Source organism: Malus domestica, chromosome 11 (assembly GCF_042453785.1).
Source record: "Malus domestica chromosome 11, GDT2T_hap1".
Lineage (NCBI taxonomy): Eukaryota > Viridiplantae > Streptophyta > Magnoliopsida > Rosales > Rosaceae > Malus > Malus domestica.
Genome location: NC_091671.1, coordinates 37,839,691 through 37,860,416, shown reverse-complemented (window position 1 = coordinate 37,860,416; position 20,726 = coordinate 37,839,691). Strand labels below are relative to the sequence as shown.

The 20,726-nt window shown below is 35.4% G+C and overlaps 2 protein-coding genes across 13 annotated transcripts; both read left to right on the top strand.

Moving 5' to 3' along the window:
* The first annotated feature begins 1,552 nt into the window (after positions 1-1,552).
* LOC103448931 (heat stress transcription factor A-7a-like) lies at positions 1,553-5,532 on the top strand. 12 transcript variants are annotated; one of them, XR_011573378.1, is made up of 6 exons: positions 1,553-1,988; positions 2,187-2,488; positions 3,502-4,691; positions 4,794-4,898; positions 5,009-5,080; positions 5,145-5,532. XR_011573378.1 is itself a non-coding variant. In XM_008388192.4 (3 exons), the coding sequence occupies exons 1-3, from the start codon at positions 1,940-1,942 to the stop codon at positions 4,276-4,278; spliced, it is 1,128 nt and encodes a 375-aa protein (XP_008386414.1). In that variant the 5' UTR covers positions 1,553-1,939; the 3' UTR covers positions 4,279-5,351. The 12 variants fall into 12 exon arrangements, 2 of the variants coding, with proteins under 2 accessions (XP_008386414.1, XP_070664683.1); XR_011573377.1 differs by having other exon boundaries at positions 4,794-4,905; XR_011573374.1 differs by having other exon boundaries at positions 1,759-1,988; positions 2,166-2,488.
* A 6,692-nt stretch (positions 5,533-12,224) lies between these two features.
* Positions 12,225-16,377, top strand: LOC103448930 (protein indeterminate-domain 12-like). The gene is made up of 3 exons (XM_008388191.4): positions 12,225-12,924; positions 13,192-13,591; positions 15,355-16,377. Exons 1-3 carry the CDS (start codon positions 12,750-12,752, stop codon positions 16,178-16,180), a joined length of 1,401 nt encoding a protein of 466 aa, XP_008386413.1. The 5' UTR covers positions 12,225-12,749; the 3' UTR covers positions 16,181-16,377.
* The last annotated feature ends 4,349 nt before the right edge of the window (positions 16,378-20,726 follow it).

Sequence of the window (20,726 nt, the reverse complement as noted above, 5' to 3'; positions counted from 1 at the left end):
TTGTCAAAATAAAAACAAAACAATTTGGGATTTTTTTTTTGTTTTTGTTTGATTTGAATTCGCCATTGTAATTGCTACTAGAGAGGTTGGGTACAATGCTTGGTTTTTTGGTTCAGGTGTTTATTCGCAATTTCCTAATGCGTTGATAGGAAGGCGTTTTGAGAGCAATTATGGACGATGCGAAGAAGAGAAAGGATAAGAAAATAAGAGAAAAGAAAGGAAAGGTGGAGAGAGACGACAAAGAGTGAGTCAGATAAAAAAGTAAAGAAAATTAATGAAAATTGTTTGAAAACTTTGAATTTTAACGATAAAGACAAATTTAATGGTAAAGTGAATAGTATCAAGATTGATTTTTTAGTGTAAAAATATATTTTTTCATTAAAGTGAACAATACCGAAAGCTTTTTGTTAAAGTTCTCAAAAAAGTATGGATTAATAGTAATAAAATATTAATAAGATGAATTAAAATGACAAAAAAAATATTGGGATCTCAAAAATAATTTAGTATGTGACTTAGTCCGATGCTGCATTAAGAGTTTCATTATTCTTATGCTACTTAATCCATGTCAAGTCAATCCAACTTAATCCCTGAAGTTAATATTGTCCAAGATAATCTGGTGCAACAAACCGTCTTTAGTATTCAAAGTATAATTTGTAAGGGAATTTTTTTTAAATGTTATAACTTATGTAGCTTTTGTAGTTTGTCATATAAATTAAAACTTTAAGGTATTTGTCATATCAACTTTTCAAATTCATTAATTTGTCATCTCACTCATTGTTCATCTAAAATAAGCCATGTGCCTTACACATCACTTGGTTTCAAAGTTATTTTAGACTTTTTAATTCTCAACACCCTTTCAAAATCATTACGGACATATAAAAAATTAATAATTTTAAAAACTTACTATGACAAATCGTTTAAAATTTTAGTTCATAAAACAAATTAAAAAATATGTATAAATTCATATAAAATTTCTAAAAACTCCCAATATTTTAGTCCAAAGGCAAATAAAGCAAAACATTCTCAACGCAATAACACATCACTAATTGTCCAACAAATAATTTAGAATTGGTCAGTAGTCCCTACCAACCAATGCAACCGCATTTTTCAATTTTTTCAACTCCAGAGTTCCAAAGTCCAAACCCTCTTTACCAAATTATATTATTTTGTGATATTTATCCTCCACCCAATAGCGCTACCCCATGTGATGTCACCCAATTATGAGTGGGGTCCATGCCTCATCCAATGAGATTTTAGATATCTACACAACTAATCTCTCACCTATGCCTCCACCATACTCCATGGAACCTCCTTCCAGAACTTTCCTAAGGACCATTCTCTCTCTCTCTCTCTCTCTCTCTCTCTCACCTAAGGACCATTCTCTCTCTTTTAAATTCTTGCCCGATTGGAGAAAGAGTTAATGGGCGAATTAGAAAATTAAAATTACAAAGGAATTGTTATTAATATTTTAAAATTTTTATTTAATATTATAAATTTTTTATTATTAAAAAAAAATACACTTATAAGAAGTATAGAAGAAGATTTTTAAAATGCTAATAATAATTCTCATTTACAAATACTTCCCAAAAGTGTAGAACGTTCCCAAAACATTTTAGAAAAAATTGATTAAATCACTATTTAAACCCCTTGTGATCTTAGTATTTGCAGTTTCTTCTCATGTGACAAAACCTGCCAACTATATATAACGGCTAAAACGACTTTCCCAAAGAAGAAAGCAGAAATCCAAAGCCTCAATCTACGCAGCTCCGCCCGCTCCTCTCTCTCTATCTCTCTCTCTCTCTAGCTCTCCTCTCTTTCTCTCTCTTCCATCCATTTTCAGAACTTATTCTTGCTCAGATTCAGCTCAAATCTTCCGTTCCCTGATCAGAAATCTCGAAAAGTTTGCGCCTTTGAGCTCCTATTCGGAAGCAGGAAGCTCATGACAACCGCAGCTCTGCCTTTTATCTTGCATTTCAACAGCAACCCATGTCAGTTTTTTACTCTCTTAATCTCTTAATTAGTCTTCTTTTTCTTGCTTAATTGATTATCAAAATCGGATTTTGAATCCGACCCAGAATTCGATTTCGAAAAGAAAAAAACGTAGTGGAAATCGGTGCGAGATTCGATACCCACCAAGATATTGTTCATATTTCTGCGATTTTCAGCCATGAATTATTTGTACCCAGTGAAAGAAGAGTACCCGGGTTCGAGTTCGAGTTCGTCTCAATCGGGTCCAGATTTCGACCCGATGGTGATGATGATCCCTCCGCCGCAGCCGATGGAGGGCCTGAACGACACGGGCCCTCCGCCGTTTCTGAACAAGACATACGATATGGTGGACGACCCGGATTCGAATCGGGTGGTGTCGTGGAGCAGGGAAGGGGGGAGCTTTGTGGTGTGGGACCCACATGCTTTTGTGATGAGCCTCCTGCCTAGGTACTTCAAGCACAATAATTTCTCAAGCTTTGTGAGGCAGCTCAACACTTACGTAAGTGTCTGTTTTCACCCCCAAGCTGAAATCTTTAAAAATTGGTTAGTGAAAACTTCAATCCTTTTTCATCAAGTTTTTACAGATGTTCAAAGTTTAAATGTACGTGGAAACAATCCGATTGGGTTGAGAAAACGTCAAATATTCAATTTGAGCACAGACGGCTAAAAAGGGTGTGAGAAAGTCGTTAACTTTACTCAAATCTTATGTGGATGAATATGATCATCCATCTTTAATATATTGTGTTGTAGTCCCTTGTAATTTTCTTTCTTATATTTTTCACCACTATTAAGAAAATCCTAAGCTAATCCTAAATGTTCTTGATCATCTGAGCGTTTTTGTTTTTTTTTTTTAATATTTAATTTTGGATAAAAAAAAAGTTGTTCTCATTTCTTGGTAGTGTTTTACTTTCTGGTAAATAATCGCTTTCATGTCTTGAATTTCATAACTCATGGTTATACATTACTCTTTTAATTACCTTGCTTTTACCCCCTCCACTCTTCACTTCTTTTTAATGTATGCTCCTTTTCCACAGTGTTGTCCTTTTGGGTGGTGATTTTCGCAATCATTTCTACCCTTGCTACACTTTTCCATCGCTTTCTATTCTCGAGATTTAATAAATCAAATATGAATTTAGTGCCAAAAGTAAAGAGAGAAGTGCAGAATTAGAGGAATCGGAGTGAAAATCACTACATTTTTTAAGTTTCTAGTCTTCTCATTAGTGGCTCACCTTTCTTGATTTCCACTGGTGTCAAATTTCAAAAGTTAGTAATACAATATTCAGCACTTTCTGATCTCCTTGTGAAGTGCAGAATAATTTAGTCTCTCTCTTGTCTCGTTCCACCAATACTGATAGATAAAAATATTTAGTGTGTATCAAATATTTGATGGGCATTGGTTCAAAGGGTTAATGGAGAAGCTTAATAGATTTCTGAATCTAATTGGGCAATTAGGGTTTGTAATGTCATTGGTTCTTGGGAATTTTGGTCCTAAAATGTAATTAACTTGTGCAGGGTTTTAGAAAGGTTGATCCTGACCGATGGGAGTTTGCCAATGAAGGATTTGTAAGGGGTCAGAAGCATCTTTTGAAGAACATTAGAAGAAGAAAGGCACCTTCTCAGCCTTTTCCGGCACAGCAAACTGTCAGCACTTGTGTGGAACTTGGCCAGTTTGGGCTGGATGGAGAAGTTGATCGGTTGCGGCGTGACAAGCAGGTTCTAATTATGGAACTAGTGAAGCTTGGGCAGCAGCAGCAGAGTACTAGAGCCTACCTTCAGGCCATGGAACAAAGGTTACAAAAGACAGAAATGAAGCAGCGGCAGATGATGGCTTTCTTGGCAAGGGCAATGCAGAACCCGGCTTTTATACAGCAGCTTGTCCAACACAAGGAGAAAAGGAAGGAGCTTGAAGAGGCAATGACTAAGAAAAGGAGGAGGCCAATTGATCAAGGACCTAGTGGTGTTGGTGGTGGCGAATCAGGCCTAAGAGGCAAAGGAATAAACCCAGTTAAAAATGAGCCTCTTGAATTTGGCGATTGTGAGTATGAAATGTCGGAGCTAGAAGCACTTGCGATGGAAATGCAAGGATTAGGTAAGGTGAGAAAGGAACAGGAGGAAGTGGTAGAGCCACTAGATAGCGGAGATAAGGAGCTTGATGAAGGATTTTGGGAAGAACTATTTAGTGAGAGATTCAAGGGAGACTTGACCGTTCCGAGTGCTGAAGTAGGCGAAGATGAAGATGTGATTATCTTGGCTGATCGCTTAGGTTACGTAGGTTCATCCCCAAAGTAGACTAGCTAGCTGGACTTCTTCTGCATTGCTCTCTCTCTCGCTCTCTCGCTCTCTCTCTCCCTCTCTCCCCCGTCTTTGGTTTTCACTTCCTCCCATATCTTTCGGAACAAGGCTAAAGCCTTCAACAGTTGTTTTCATAGTCTCTCATTTTGTCTCTGGGGTTTCTCTTCATGTGCCATTAGGCCATAACTTTCTTCTGGATTTCTTGGTATTGACAGGATAGGGGGATGAGCAAGCAATTATTTGTGGAAAAGAAACCATCTTTGTTTCTGGTGTTTCTAACCCTGCACATGATAATTGATTGCCACCTTTTCTTCTTCTAATAATTTCCTCTCTTCTTTCTTTATCTTGGCTAGGTTGCAGGCATTGCTTGGACAGAACCTTTGGTAACTTTTATCGTTATTTATGGCAAGGTTGTTGTTTATTAATCTATACAAACCACTGTTCTATGTACCATAAATCAAATTAATTATCTGTCTCTGCCTGTTGTAATCTATTTATGGCCTCTCTTAAAGGAATGTAGATTGTTGAGAAGCTGTTAAACTTGAAAAGGAGTTGCAGCAAAAGCTCCAAGAAACCCTAAAACATATTCTTGTTTTTGGGTCCAAGTGACTACATTGGTAGTTTGTCAGTATGATATATTCTGTTACTGAAATGTTGTTTTAATTAGTTAGATGTAAATAGAGTTAGGTAGTAATGAACTTCATAATGTTACCTTTGTACCGTGTAGATCGTAGATTGGTTCATGTCCGATATGGTTCTCTCCTCAGTCACTTCATCAGCTGTGGACTCTCAAAAACTGGTACACTATGCTCCTTAAAACATCACCATAAAACTGTGTTCCTTACCCCATTGATGTCTTACAGATGAAGACAGGATCCGAGTACGAAAGTAATTCTACGAAAAGCACGAATTCGATCGGTTTGTAAGAGTAATGCAACTTTGGTCTGAAAGATGTTGTAATGTAGATGGCGGTGTCATCTCAACAGCTCAAGTATATTCCTGTAACATCCTGATACTAACACATAAAAACCAGAAGGACATTTTGAGAGGAAAATCTGAATTTTGGATTACTAGAGGAGGATAGAAAATTAAGTTCCATGGCTAATTTGTACATGAGGTTTCTAGAGAACAAGATGGGAAGTCCATGTTCTCGTGGACTGGTCACACTTTATAACACTTATCGGCTTCTTACATAAGAGAAGGAGAATTATTCTTTCTTAAAACACGAAAGGAAAAGTCTTTTCACTCGAATTGTAATTTGGCTGCAAGGAGAAATAAAGTATTTTCCTGCTATCAAAATTCCTAAGCTATCACCAATTCATGAGATCAACATGATTTCCCTAGTGCATGACTGCTTAGAAATGCTAAAAGTGTTTTTGGATGATCAAAGACATTTTTACTACTGTGTACATAAAAACTTAAAAGTATTTTTGGGTCTTGGCAACAACACAGAGGAGAAGTGCTTAGCACGGTTCTTTTCTTGGACGTGCTTGGATTACTGAAATGCATAAGAAATGCTTTCTACAAAAGTAGTTTCAATTGAACCCTTATCATAGCCTCTACTCACAAGTGCAAGTGTATTAGATTTTACTGAAAACGGCGTATCAAGATTAGTCTAAGTTATTCTAAAGGGAAGAGAGAGTCGGGTGTATTTTAAAGAAAGTGGGACAGCTATGGTTGCTAATTCAATTTTCATGTTTGGCGAAAAATATAATAAGTGTGGATGACACATGAGAAGTGAGCAAACACAATCTCAAATGAAAACTTAAAAAAAATAAGTAGTTAGACCATCTTCAACTCATAATGCTAAACCTAACCTCCCCCCCGCGCGACCTCTCCCCGCCGTAAGATACAGTCTTTTTCACCTTCTATTACACTATCTTTGAATTTTAGCTCTTAATTTGTTCAGTCTAATAGCTAAAAAGAGTGTGCAAAAATCATTTCTCATTCTACAAACACTTATTCTACAGCTTTCCAAAAGAAACAATTTCAATGGACGTATTGTCACTTGCCCTTGGTATCTTTTTCTTTTTTTTTTTTTTTTTTTTTTTTTTTTTTTTTTTTGCCTTTCCTTCCTTTCATTGATGAGGGCCATCCATTAATTTCACAAACGTGATATCCATCACTTAAGCCCATGAATTGTCGTTTGGGCCTGCAATCCTGCCCACTCACCCTTATTGCTCATTGCTTCCAACCGTCGTTTGTCTTCGACGACTCCCGCCGTTTACCTCTCTTGTTCTCCTCCCCGGTGTAGGACTGATGTAAACTTCTTCCTGTAAGCCCCCGTGCAGGAAGGCATTTAGAATTCTTTCTTCTCAACAGAAAAAAGAGTTACTGGATTAATCCACTATATATACATTTTAAATATATATAATATGTTTGATATTATAAGCCATTTCATGTTCACTCGAAATCATGAATGACTACCTTAGGGTTTACTTGTTTAGTCTTCTACGCCGACACATAAAGCTATTAATTCAGTGTTATACTATTGATGAACAACGTGGTTGATACTTGACATGATATAGTATAATTAAATAGATATAAAAAGAACAAAAATAAAATAAATGCATGTGTTATAATTAACATGAATAAATTGATAACACGGTCTAACAATTCGCACTGAAAAATTAGGGTTTACTTCATAAATAAGTTCGCCGCGTAGACATAGAATAAGCTATATATATATATATATATATAACGTTCATGTGTATTTTATATTCTATGCCTTTTCATGTGCCCAAAATTCAAAGCCAAAAACTTGCATGTGAGAATCTGGTGATAGAAAGAACCCGTGAATAAGGCATGGCCCGCACGGTGTTATATTTCTTCCCAATTCATCAAGATTTACCTTATCTCTGCATGCAATGCAGAATAGAACAAAGTTGTATAAATAAAATAGATTCAAATTAGAGTAATGTTATTCATACCATATTTTTATACCATCTTAAGTGACATTTGATGTGGACAGTCACATCATTTGAATTAATCATATTTTTAAATTTAGTTCATTATTTAATAAACTAATAATTAAGAAAAACTAGTTAATTAAATTATGATTGTGGTATACGAGGAGTCTTTCTTCTTCCTTTCCTTGGTTTTTACAAATTTTTCAAATAATGTGGCTGTCCACATCCTATGCCACCTAAGGTGGTATAGAAATATGGTATAAAAAATATGATATGAATAACATTACTCTTCAAATTAATTAGAATAAGCAAGATGTATATATGTAGAGCAACTAACATGAAAAAGTTAGTTGCTCTACATATATACATCTTGCTTATTCTAATTAATTTGAAGAGTAATGTTATTCATATCATATTTTTTATACCATATTTCTATGGTTTAGAACATATCATCACCTTGGTGGTAAACCTATTTCATTTAAATCATTCTCCACAAAATATTGAGATGGCTATCTATCTGAATTTCATATATACTTCAGTTACTTGAAAGGGTAGTTTTTTGACGTCTCCACGCTACTAAGGTTTCTGATTTTTCAAACTTGGCCAAATTGTTAAATAAATTATTAGTTGTCCTACTTTGCTCACTCATCGCTCGGTAATTACCTTGACAATGACTACCGCATAGTATTTCAATATTATTCTTCACTTGTATTACAATCTAACAATATATTATTAGAGACTGAAGGCCAGTTTGAGATTGCTATGCTTTTTTAAAAAAACAGCTTCTGTTGTCTTTAAAAATAATCCGCTACAAGATAAAGCAGTTGAGCGTTTGATAAACTGTATTTTTAAAGTGTTGTGAGTATGAAAAGTAGTGTAAAAATGTTTGGTAAATTTTGTAAAAGTGATATAATTGTATATAATGGCAAAAATGGATGTGGTAGTGTGGGCAATGGCAACTACAACGGTGGCAAGAGCAATGGTTGTGATGGTGGTGGTGATGGTGACAATAAATGGGTGTGGTGGTTAGGATGCTTAAATAACAATGGTCGTAAGGGCAACTGAGATTGCGGCGGTTGTGGTGGTAGTTGTGTTCATGGTGGTGCTGGTGGTGACGGTGGCAGTACAATGGTAGTGACAGTTGTGGTGGTAGTGTGGTGTGTACGATTATGATGGTGGTGGTAATGGTGGTGGTGGTGGCAATGGTGGTGTAAGAGTTTATGGCTTGTAGTGTTAGGTGATGGTGGTCACTTTGTTCTCCAAAGATAAAATGTATCGAGAAGAATAAATAATGTCATTTTTTTAAAATTAATGAGCGTATTACAATAATTAAAAATATTAATTAAAGGCTAAACTTCGCTTTTTATTAAAGCAACTTTTAAAATCAACTTACAAGTTGCTTTTAAAAGCTGGAAGTCATTGCTTTTAAAATAAGTAGGATATTTTATTTTTACCAAACATTTTTTTACTGCTTAAATTTAAAGTAAGCATCTTGTGGTGAAAAAAAAAATTAATACCAAATTGGGCCTAAGACTAAGATTAAGATGTAAAATTATAAGGTTCTAAAAGACGCTAGACACTAGTCGGGCGGTGGGCTAGGGCCTAGCGCTTAGGCTGCTAGGCGGATTTAATTAAATCTATTATATTTCGTGTAAATAAGTGTCTATTTATACTTAAAGTATATATAATTTCATCATAAACTACACAATAGAATTATATATATATATATATATTATGTGCTATTGAAACAAAATGAAAACATGGGAAACAAGCATATAATATTTGTTCATTTAAGTATTCAACAAGTCTCTTACAATTTATTGAAAAAAATAAAATGTAAAATGAAAGTTATCTATTTTTTGTCTAAGTGAGTCGCAACCTAGGCAGGTGCCTATGCGGGTCTTGGCGGGCAGGTGCCTAGGCGGTCTAGGCGGGCGCCTCAGTAGGTCTAGGCGCCCTTTCTTAATTTTCAAACACCTAGGCATTAATCGGGGCAGTGACCAGCCTCCTAGTGCATAGGCCGCTATTTTATGATATTCTGACATGACATGGTCATGTGTGATAAATTCAATTTAATTAATATTGTTTTGAAGCCACTTATTAGTACGGTCTAGTGGTATTCATCTTCACTTGTAAGTGAAAGGTCTTAGCTAGGTTCGATTCTCGCCAAAAGGCAAATAGGCTTAGCCCACTCCCCCACCTCCTTAGTGTAGACAATATCATTTGCTAAAAAAAATGAATATTGTTTTGAAAGCAACCCTATTGGTCAAATTATGAGAATTGACTTTCTATTTTATTGAGTGATAATTAATTTCAGACTTCATTAGGAAATGAGTCCTCCCTCGGCCTATGAGAGAGATTATCAAGCTATGTAAACTTTTGTTCTGCAATTATTATTACTCATGAATTGGATCTTATAGCTTTACCCAATTTTAAGTTTACATAAGAATAAGGATTGATAAATTTGCCACCAACTTCCAGGACCCTAGCTGGATCCAAATATATGATCACAACGAAGAAAAACTTGACCTCGTTGTCGATCTCTCCCATTTGTTAAATGCCCAACTTTTTTTTGGGGGGGGGGGGGGGGGGTAAAGCCAAGTTCATAAACAGTAAGAAAATATAATCAACCCAAACACTAAACAACAACAAAGAGACCCCAACAACCACAAGGATCTTTGTTTGCCAATTTTCAGTTAACACCAAAAGGATTCAGTTCCTAATTTTACACAAATTTAGGTTAACTTGGTGAAGAGGGGAACTGGTAAGGCAAAAAAATTTGGGCAATGCTTTTACAGAGAATATTGCCTTCTTAGGTTATGTTGATGTTACAGTTAGAGTGCTATACTCAAATGACTTTACTTTTTTATTCCAACTTAGGTTATATGATTTATTAATTTTTTTATCTTCATTTTTTTTTTTTTGGGCCAATTGTTTTTCCCTAAAGGTGTTAATCAGTGAAGCATAAATCTCATCTTATCCCAAAAGAAAAGAACATGAATCTCACTAAAAAGCCCTGCATATTCAAAATATTTAAAGATCAAAAGAAAACCCACATAGGATTCCAATTTCCAAAGGATTTACATGAGAAACAAAAAATTTAGAACAACATGCAGCTCGCAAATGGGGTCCTATATGCCCTACACGTCTGAGGCTTAAGGGATTGGTTTTGCATGCCCATGCTAGTTAAGCCACGCATGGCTTCAAAAGGAAGAGAATCCCTTGCCAAGGACACTTTTGGTAATCTGAAGGGGACAAAATGGAGAATTTGCTTGTGGCTTTAGATTTGGGTTTGGAATAAAGTAAGTTATAAGAGAAAAAGAGCAGACGGTAGAGGGCCTTCTAAATTGCCCCCCTTGGTGGGGTTTGTTTACTTGGCCACAACAGACACAGAGTAGGGGAAAGAAAAATCCTCAACTATTAATGACCACCAGCAATTGAGTTGAATAAAATTCTAAAACCCCCCAAATAGTTCAATGACAACTTTGCACAAATAATTGCAGATAGGGAAGGTGGTGAGTTTAAATCAACAAAAGTCATTATAAATTCTCAATAATATGGTTTCAGGGTAAGAAATAATATTATTTGCTCTCTCTCTAGTATCTCAATCTAACTGTACCAATTTGAATCAACCGGATATAACAATCACTTCCATACTCATATTCTTACACATACTATATATAGTTGTAGTCAATCAGTGAATCAATCATGTTAGTAACTTAGTAGTAGTGGGGTATTATAAAAAAAAAATTAAGTTAAGAAAGGTCAGTCCATGCATCTCTATTTATCTCTTTGCCTTTTTACCACCTTGACAAAGCTTTTTAAGCTGCTTCTTGTTCTCCTTTAAGTCTTCCTGTAAACAAATATCCCTCCCTTTAATATTCAAATCAAGCTCCTTTTAGGGTTTGGGTGTTTTATTACAGCAACAAAGGAAAAGGCAGAAAGTGCCAACGTCATCCTTCCAAAAGAAAAACTAACACAAAAACAATTATTTCATAAAAAAGGGATAGTGTGAGAGAGAAATAAAAAATTACCCAAAATATTTGACTGGATTTGTGCTTCTTCCTCGTCTTTGCTTTGGCTGACTTCCTTTAGCTTTTTCCCTAAATTGCTATAGCCTTTTCCCTCTACTTTGTGTGTGTGTTTTTTTTATTTTATAAATTAGGCATTTAAAATTAACACATTTGCTTATCAGACATCAATATACAATTGAATTTTATCATCTATACATATATAAAGAGAAAAGACAAAAAGGGTAAAACTTTTATAATACTCAAATTATCCTTCTTCCATTAAAATTTGAAAAACTAAATAAACTTAAATGAGAAAACATTAAAAGAAATTGGTGAAACATGAGAAAAATATGTAAATACATAAGTGCACAAAAATGACTGTATATCATATATATATACCGAAAAGTATGTACCTAAATGTTTGTCCTGAAATATATTATAATGAATTAGTGTACATAAATGTTTGTATAGAAATGTCTTAATTATAATGAATTTGGGTACCTAAAAACATTTGTACGAAATATATTTATAATTAATGAGTTAGTGTACCCAAACATATGTACCTAAATAAATTATAGTGAATTAGTATAGGGTTAGAAAAAGAAAAATCATGAAATTACAAAACAAATGACATAAAATATAAATGATGGCATTTAAATAGAACCAAGAGATTAAACTCAATTTCGAATCTTGTACCAGCTTTAATCTAAACTTTATCTTATTTAGGGGTTGAAATCTAATTTTCTATGTAAAATAACACCACGCTTTCTTTTTATCTTTTAGTTTTTTTTTAATTTTAGTTTCTTCCAAGAAAATTTAGAAATTTCCAAATTTTTCTAGCCCTACCCTTGTTTTCCTTAGTCTTCCACAGTTCCACTATAATCATCACACAGCTGCAGAAGTAGTACTGTACACTATAAGCCTACAATAAGCTGCTTCTGAGTAGTACTGAAATATCCTCTTCATAATTTCCACCTGTCGCTCTCTAACTTGAAATTTATAGAATCATATACAGAAAAAAAAAAAGGAGAGGGTTATTGGATAGTGAAGAGAGAGAGAACATCTTATTGCCTGTACTCTTTCCATGTTGGATTTGCATGGACAACGGCTCTTGATGATGATCTGAGAGAGAGAGAGAGAGAGAGAGAGAGAGAGAGAGAGAGAGAGGGAGGTTTGTATTGGTGGTGTTGCAGAGTTGCTCAGAGAAGCAATCCATGCCATGGCCTAGCTAAGATAGTGACTTGGAGTAGAGATCGTATAACCCATCATCATCGTCACTACTTCACGAGATTGAAAATATTTATATTTTGCTTTTTGCCCCCTCAAAAATGAATTTTTTTTTTTTTTCGTTTCCCTGCTAATTGTGTGTTCAAGGGTGCGAATAAAAGTGAAGGCTAAAGTGGGATAGAGAAGAAGTTCTCAGATTCTCTAATATCTAAAGATCTATCTCTCTCTCAGTCTCATCTCTCAGCTTATCCAGCTAGCTTTAATTTGTTTTTTCTCTCTTTGGAGTTTTCCTTAGTCCAAAGAAGCTTGGACACTAACCATGTTTCCAATCTCCATGTCCAATTCCACTTCTTTGTCTGAGGAAGCTAACAGTGTTTCTTCAGACTTTGCAGCTGCCTTAAACCCTCTTCTCCTTTCCACCAATATTTCTTCGCATCAGTCTGATCAGCCACCCAACAAAATTAAAAAGAAAAGAAGCCTCCCCGGAAACCCCGGTATGTACTAATCTCTGGTTGATTGATTTCCAGATGTTCTAGGATTTGACTTTTGTCGATATAATTACCGGTGTTTTCAGTTGTGCAAATTAACTTAGAGACTCTCTAGCTATTTTTATTTTTTAAGACAGGCAATATCATTCAAAAAATTTCATTTAAATGACTACGGGGAGAGATTCAAACTTGGGTGTGCAGAGGGAAAAGCGTAGCTCTAGCCAACTTATCTATTTTTAGATTAAAGTAATATCTTTGTTTCATGCGTTCCAGATCCAGATGCTGAAGTGATTGCATTATCCCCAAAAACCCTACTTGCCACAAACAGATTTGTGTGTGAAATTTGCAACAAGGGTTTTCAGAGGGATCAAAACCTGCAGCTTCACAGGAGAGGCCACAACCTTCCATGGAAGCTGAAGCAAAGGAACAGCAACGATCAGATCAGAAAGAGAGCCTATGTTTGTCCTGAGCCTTCATGTGTTCATCACCATCCTTCAAGAGCACTTGGTGACCTCACAGGGATCAAAAAACACTTTTGCAGGAAGCATGGGGAGAAGAAGTGGAAGTGTGACAAGTGCTCCAAGATCTATGCTGTTCAATCTGATTGGAAGGCTCACTCCAAAACCTGTGGTACAAGAGAATATAGATGTGACTGTGGAACCCTTTTCTCCAGGTGATTAATTAATTTCCCTTTCTTTTCTTTAAACCTAAAAAAATAATTGGACATTGTTTTTTTCTTGAATTTTCATGAGTTTGGACCCAATGTGATCCATACAAAAAATTGGTCTTTTGTTTAAATTGGGAAGTCTCATGTTATAATTTATATCTGGCTGAGAACATATCAATGTTTTTTGTTTTTCCATGGGATTTTGTTTTTGTTTCTGAGGTTGTTTTTACACAGGAATAGTAATAAATTATGCCTGGAATATATATCTGAAGGTTTGAATGCAGTGTTGCAGGTTGCACCAAAATGTACACCATTAATACAAGTGACTGTTGCCTGAAACCTTCCTTCTGTACGTAGATACTGCTTGTGCTTGAAAATTTAAATGTCAAACTTTTTTTATAAAAAGAACAAAAATTATTTAACTTTTTCGGTTTATATGCTGTGTCCTCAAGTTCATAGACGAAAATAATCCTATTTGGTTTTTCAGATGGAGTCTTCTCTCCACTCCTCTTTCAGTTTCCTCTTCTTCATTCTCTCTCTACAGTGACAGTGAAGATAAAACAAGAGGATGATATATGTTAATCTTGAGCGTTCAAATGGAAAGATAGGGAGGGGATGGAAGGGAGAGAGGGGAGGAAGGGGAGGGGAAAATGGAAGGTGAGAGAATCCAGATCCTGGTCGGAGAAGGATTCTCTCTCCTCTTTTTTTCCTTCCCCTTCCCTTCCTTCCTATTTAAACGATTACGGTTAATAAGCCACGTCAACATTTTATATTAATTTTTTATAAAAAAAGAAAGACAAAATAGGAAATGTGAAAGAAGGGGATGAAAGGGGATAAAAAGAAGAGAGAAGAGAATCCTAATTCTATCTGGTCTACAAAACAATGATGGAGAACCTAAGAAAAAGTTAGAGAAATATAAGTACTTTTGGATATATTTCATGGTTGGGGAAAACCCGTGAACTTGTATTTTATTTTAATTTTATTTTTTCATTATTTTGGCCTTTAAGCATCAAGCATGTGGTATCAATTACTTGCAGAAGGCAGAGAGTCATCATGAAAACTGATAAATCTGCAAAGAATATCTGCTGCTATCCTTCTTTCTCAGTTGCTTTCTTTGGCTTGTGATTTTGTGTATCCTCTTGTTTCATGCACGAGCCCTTTTTTCAAGTAAATTTTTTTGGATCTTCGTAATTTTCTCCACATTTCCACAATCAATGCTTATTTTTGCATGCATTACTAAACATATCAATCAAATTATGGCATGCATCTTATAAGTATATTTTTCTTTGGATTTTTGACGTTTTAATCCCTGTGATCTTATCCCACATGCATGTGTAGTATACATGTGCGGAAAATCTTTTTGATATGTCTTCCATCTATGCAGGAGCGATATTAACAAATGAAATAACACAAATTTGCACCATCTGTAAGAACAATGTGCTTCTAATATGCATTTGTTGTGTAGCTGTGTTCTTTGTCTGCTATAAATTCCTCCTTATATTTATTTAACTCTCATTTTATTTATCTTGATCCAAATCAAATTCCAACTTAAGATAAAAGTACATGTTATATACGATGATGATTGGTTATAACTTTTAACTTGTTAGCTTTGTGATACAACTAAAAATTAACAAGTTGAATTATACAACTAAAGGTAACAATTCTTGAATTTGACGTTGCATTGGGTTGAATTCGACGTTGCATTGGGTATTTTAGTTCTCATATTGATCAAAACTTGCTCCTCTGGCTTGTGATCCAACATTTTTCAGGAAGGATAGCTTCATAACTCACAGGGCGTTTTGTGATGCTTTGGCTGAAGAAAGTGCAAGACTCTCAGCAAATCAATTTGCTACCGCCACAACTACCACCGCTGCAATTACACCTCAAATCTCCCTCTTCCCTTTTCCAACCCACCAACAACAGCACTTCACAAACCCAAACACACCAATGCCTCCCTTCACCACCATCCCCCTCACCCCATGGGACCTACCACAATCTCATCAGAACCCTAACAGTAATCCCACCCAAAACTCCCCACTTCATCATCTCATCAAGCCTGAGTCTCATCGCCATTTCCCACCACGACCGCCACAACCACAACAACCACACAATGGTCTGATCACCTCACCCTTCCAAAACCTCCACGTCAGCACACAACCCAACTCCAACCCCGCCACGTCATCAGCCCACCTTTCAGCTACTGCACTCCTCCAAAAGGCTGCAGCCGTTGGTGCAGCAGCAGCCCAACAGGGCCAGTCAGCGGGCTTGACCGTGGGAGAGTTTGGAACGGCGAGCCACATGATCTCCACCGAGTATCTAGGCGGGTTCACGTCCGGAGATGTCTCCACGTGGCGCAAGACTGACAGTCTGACAAGGGACTTTCTAGGGCTGAATGGCGATGGCACTGGGAATAATAATAATAATAATAACAACGTTCGCGCTGTTCACGTTAAGGACATGCTACCGTACGCCGGTGGAGTAGGGTTCCATCAGCCGCTGTCTGAGCGCCTTCGTGGCCCTGATTCGCAGCTGAAGCCCCAGGGTTTCGGGTTCGCTGAGACTACTACTGCTTCGGAAACGTGGGGAGACTATTGAGTTGCGTATTCGAGTCAGAAATTTGAGCGCAAGGGTAAAAAGGTAATTTAGCGTTTCTTGAATGGCGGAAATTCCCCTGCCTCCTATGCCCCGTAAAATTATGAAATTAAAATGAAGTCCTTCTCAAGAACATCTTCATTTTGTAATTGCAGTACTACTTTCCCAGTTTCCCTAAGATTATTTCAATCAGTTCTATATCTTCTTTTCGACTCATTTCTGAATTTTATTTTTCTTCTAATTTGTTAGTTCTAGAATCTATGACTTATTCAGTCTTCTTCTTATTTTCGTTGAGACCTTCGATGGTAAAAAAAATAGAACAGAAACCCTAACCCTAAATATGAAATGTACGTGCCCAAGTTTTGAGGAAATTACATGTGGGCGTTGCATGGCCGGTGGCCCCATGTTTAGATTTATAATCTTGAAGGTCTGATTGGTAATCTCATTTTATCATCAAAATTTAAGTGAACTTATAAAATTGAATTATTTATGCCGACATTGATCTTGTGTATACTTGGTAATTGGGGACCAACGGGTGTGTAGCAAAGAATGCAGTGTGCCAGTACAGTACGTGCATCATTGCATGCACTAAGATTCCCATTGTACCCTTCCAGTATACAATTTATTACAAGCAAATGACCAAAATAAAAATAAAAGAGGTACAATTAACGAAATGTATGGTTCATTTGGAAAATGCTTTTAAATTACTAAAAACGTTTTTAGATAAAATATTTTTAAGTTCTAAAAGTAATTAAGTGCGTCTTGCACGAAGAAAAAATTATGTTTTTCTTGTAGAAAACACTTCAAATATTTTTCTATAATTAACTTACATTTTCACTAAAATTTAATTTAAAAAATATTTTCTTTAAAAGCATCTTCAATCATTTAAAAACATTTCTCAAACGACAAGAAGTGAAGCAATCATATCGATAGAGGGTCCCATACGTGCTAGGGATTGTCGTATGTACCCTGGGACACTTCAACTCGACCCAACAGTAATGTTGACACCTGGATATACAGTGGTGGCCCCATATAAACATAGGAAAACTAATGAAAAAAACTTGAAAACTTTGAGTTTTAACGATAAGGACAAAATAAATGGTAAAATAAATAGTACCAAGATTGACTTTTTAGTGTAAAAATGTGGTTTTTCGTTAAAGTGAACAGTACCGGGAGCTTATCATTTAGTTATTCAGTCACAAATTTGAGAAGTTTTTCTCTGATTAACCAGAGACGGAGATTTGGATTCTAATTTTTAAGAGATATATATTTTTTAAATTAAAACAATAATGTTACTTTACTCCATCATTGCTATCATAGATAGTTATATTGTTGTGAATATAAAAGAAAAAATAAAGATACACTAAGTTAGAAAGAAGATGAAGCAATAAGAGAAATATCTGAAGTAAGAAGGTGAAGCAATAAGAGAAATATCATGAAGGAAGAAGGAGTATACATTGTTCTGGGAAAGCTTGTCCGAGTTCACTCATGGCTTTTCTTGTGACTGCTGCCCCCACTGCATGGCCTTGTATGTTAGTTACTTGTGAACTGGCTAGAATAGTAGCTTCAATTGACCAAGTAGTCAAGCAATGAATTATTAAATTTCAAGTTGGTAAAGTACGTAGATCCGTGAATCACTAGATATATCAAGACTAATAATTATCATCCGGCAAATGCAAGAGATTTTTAGTGTGCCTGAGACGAGAACATAGATAATACATCATTATACAAGTGAAGGGAGAATTAAAAAAAAAAAAAAAAGAAGCCTTCCCTCTATTTGTATAATAATTTAGCTCATGAGTCATGACACATTGAAATATCTCTCCGAAAATGCATAAACAAGTGAAAGTGTTCAAAATAATTAAACAAATAAATTATATTCCATGAAGATAATTTTAAGATGTCAGATCATTGTATCCATTCCATCTGTGTGATGATTCTTATCATGATTATTAAGAAGATTCTCTTACAAAGTAGAACTCTCTTTATATGGATTTTCTGTCATCTCATATTTTGAACACAATTTCGGTATAAACATCATAAAATAGAGAGTTTTAACAAAACACTCCCGGTACTGTTCACTTTTAACGAAAAAAACCACATTTATACATTTTCCTAGTACTATTCATAATACCTTTAAAAATGACTTTTCATTAAAAGGGTAGGTTTTTTGAACTTTTCGTTAGTTTTCCTTATAAAATATTGTACCCAAAATATGATAGAGAGTCTATGAAGAGTCCCACTTTGAGTCTTCTTAGCATTTCTCTTATGGAGTATGGAGATTTTGGACCAATGCTAATTTGAGAATTTAAGTATATATTCATATACAGGAAGATAATTTTCACTCAATTTTCTTTTTTTTTACTTTTTACATACCTTGCTTTAATTTGGTCATCATTTTGAATAAATCAAACGAAAACAACAAACATGATTAAACATGGGAGTGCTTGTTTATATATATAATTGAGATTTTCTTTCCTCTGTGAAACAGCATAATGGAGAATTTGAAGAGCTTTTTTAGGACACTTTTTTTGGGGTTCTGGGTTAGTGAAAAATTGGGGCATTTCAAAGAAACATGGCCTTTTCTAAAGAGAGATAAGTGAGCCCTAGACTATAAAACCTGGCGTAAGCGTGAGTAGAGAAAGGTAAGCTCGGTGTGACGGGGTGTGTGAATCCGTGCTGGGTGTGATGGTGGTCCGGGGACATGCATACTGGCTAGTGGTACTATAAACCCAGCTAAAGAGAGAAAAAAAGAGAATTAGGAGCAGATGAACAAAAGAAAATGAAAGTCTTTAAAATGTCAACGGTTATGAAAAAGATGTCTCTCTCTCTCTCTCTCTCTCTCTCTCTCTCTCTCTCTCTGGATACAACTTTGAAAAATAATTCTGAGTCTTCGTTTTTTGGTTGACGGACTTGCTCTTTATTAATTTCTGTGCAGCATCGCCACAGCCTTTGGTTTGGCAGCACAACCTTGCAACAAACCCTACCATATATAATTGCAGTCATGTTTTTTGTTCATGGACCAGGATGTTTAATTACATCACATCTTGACCATTGTTCCTACCATATATAATTGCAGTCGTGTTTTTCGTACATGAATTATAGGGTTTTGGGTTTTGAATGTTAAGGTTTGAATTAATCCCAAAAAGGTGTCACTAGCTAATTGAGTGATTTTCTTTAATTGATGACCATCTTGAATAAAGACCAAATTATCACATCGGGTTAGGGCATTGTTCGATCAAGTTCAAATGCCCTACGATGATCCGATAATTAGAGTTTCATTATGTCTATATACGGTTAGATAATTGAGATACATTATAGAGTAAGTCTTACAAAAATGTGTGTCAAAATGTGTGTCAAAAGTTGAACGATGTCGTTACTAATTGTACTAAAATCTTTCATATAAAACCCCACAACTATTGAATTTGAGTGACTAAATTAGAAACAATATCAGTATGATTAGTAGTAGGTCACTCAACCATCTCTAAAACTTTATCATGTGATTAATAATGAGTCACTTATCGTCTCTAAAATAAAATTCTTTCAAACTTTTTCTACTAAATCAAAGGAATGAATCCTTGTTACAACTCAGTATATCCATCAAGAGTGAGAAACCTAGGGATTAATGAAAGTAAGGTATATCCATCCAGAGAGAGAGAGACCTAGGTATTAATGAAAGGAAGGTTTGGGTGGTTATGGTATATCCAAGCTTTTAGAAAGTTTTATATAAGTTGCAGGGTTAAGGTACAAAATATGCCATTTGCCTTGTGAAAGGGACTGCATCTTTTTATCTCTCCCTCTGCTCCCATAACCAGACAAACTAAAAGCTTCTCTCTTCTCTTCTATTCCCTCCCTTTCTCAGCACCCTTGCATGTCATCATATTCCACCATGGAATCTCACCTCAACAAAAACCCCTCCTTTTCCCTCTTTTAATTTGTCCTTCCAACCCCAATAATTACCAAAACCCCTTTTCCATGCTTTTCTATTCTTTTCCCCCTTGTTCTGCAAATTTATACACAAATGAAATTAAGACTGGCATAATTTCCATGACTTCTCTTATCTTTAACTTCCATTTTGTGTGTGTGTGCAAGAATCTAGAGAATAAGAACTATTCTTCTTTGAAACGGGATATGTTCATTATCTTCATTTTTCATAAATCACGTTATTCATACAAAAGGTTAGAAGGGAAGAGAATGAGTAAATACATGATGTGTGAAAAAATGAAGAGAATTAGTGCATTCCCATTTCAAGGAAGTCTTACTCGTCCAAAAGAGGAATGATAGCTAGAAATCACACATCGGTACTTTTCATTTTTTTTTAAATTACTGTTTTTCAAATTCTAATTGCTAAAACTGATAAATTTATAGTACGTCATGGATGAGAATCAAGCCAAGCCAATCATATTAGATTTGAACTCGCTATTATATAGTTGTCCACGAGATCACCGGCTTAAAGCGATTAGAATTATTACTAGTGGCAATGTGGCATCAAGCGCTGGTACTTAAATGCTTTACAAGTGGAGTTAGATTCCCCTGCCAAATGAATCTT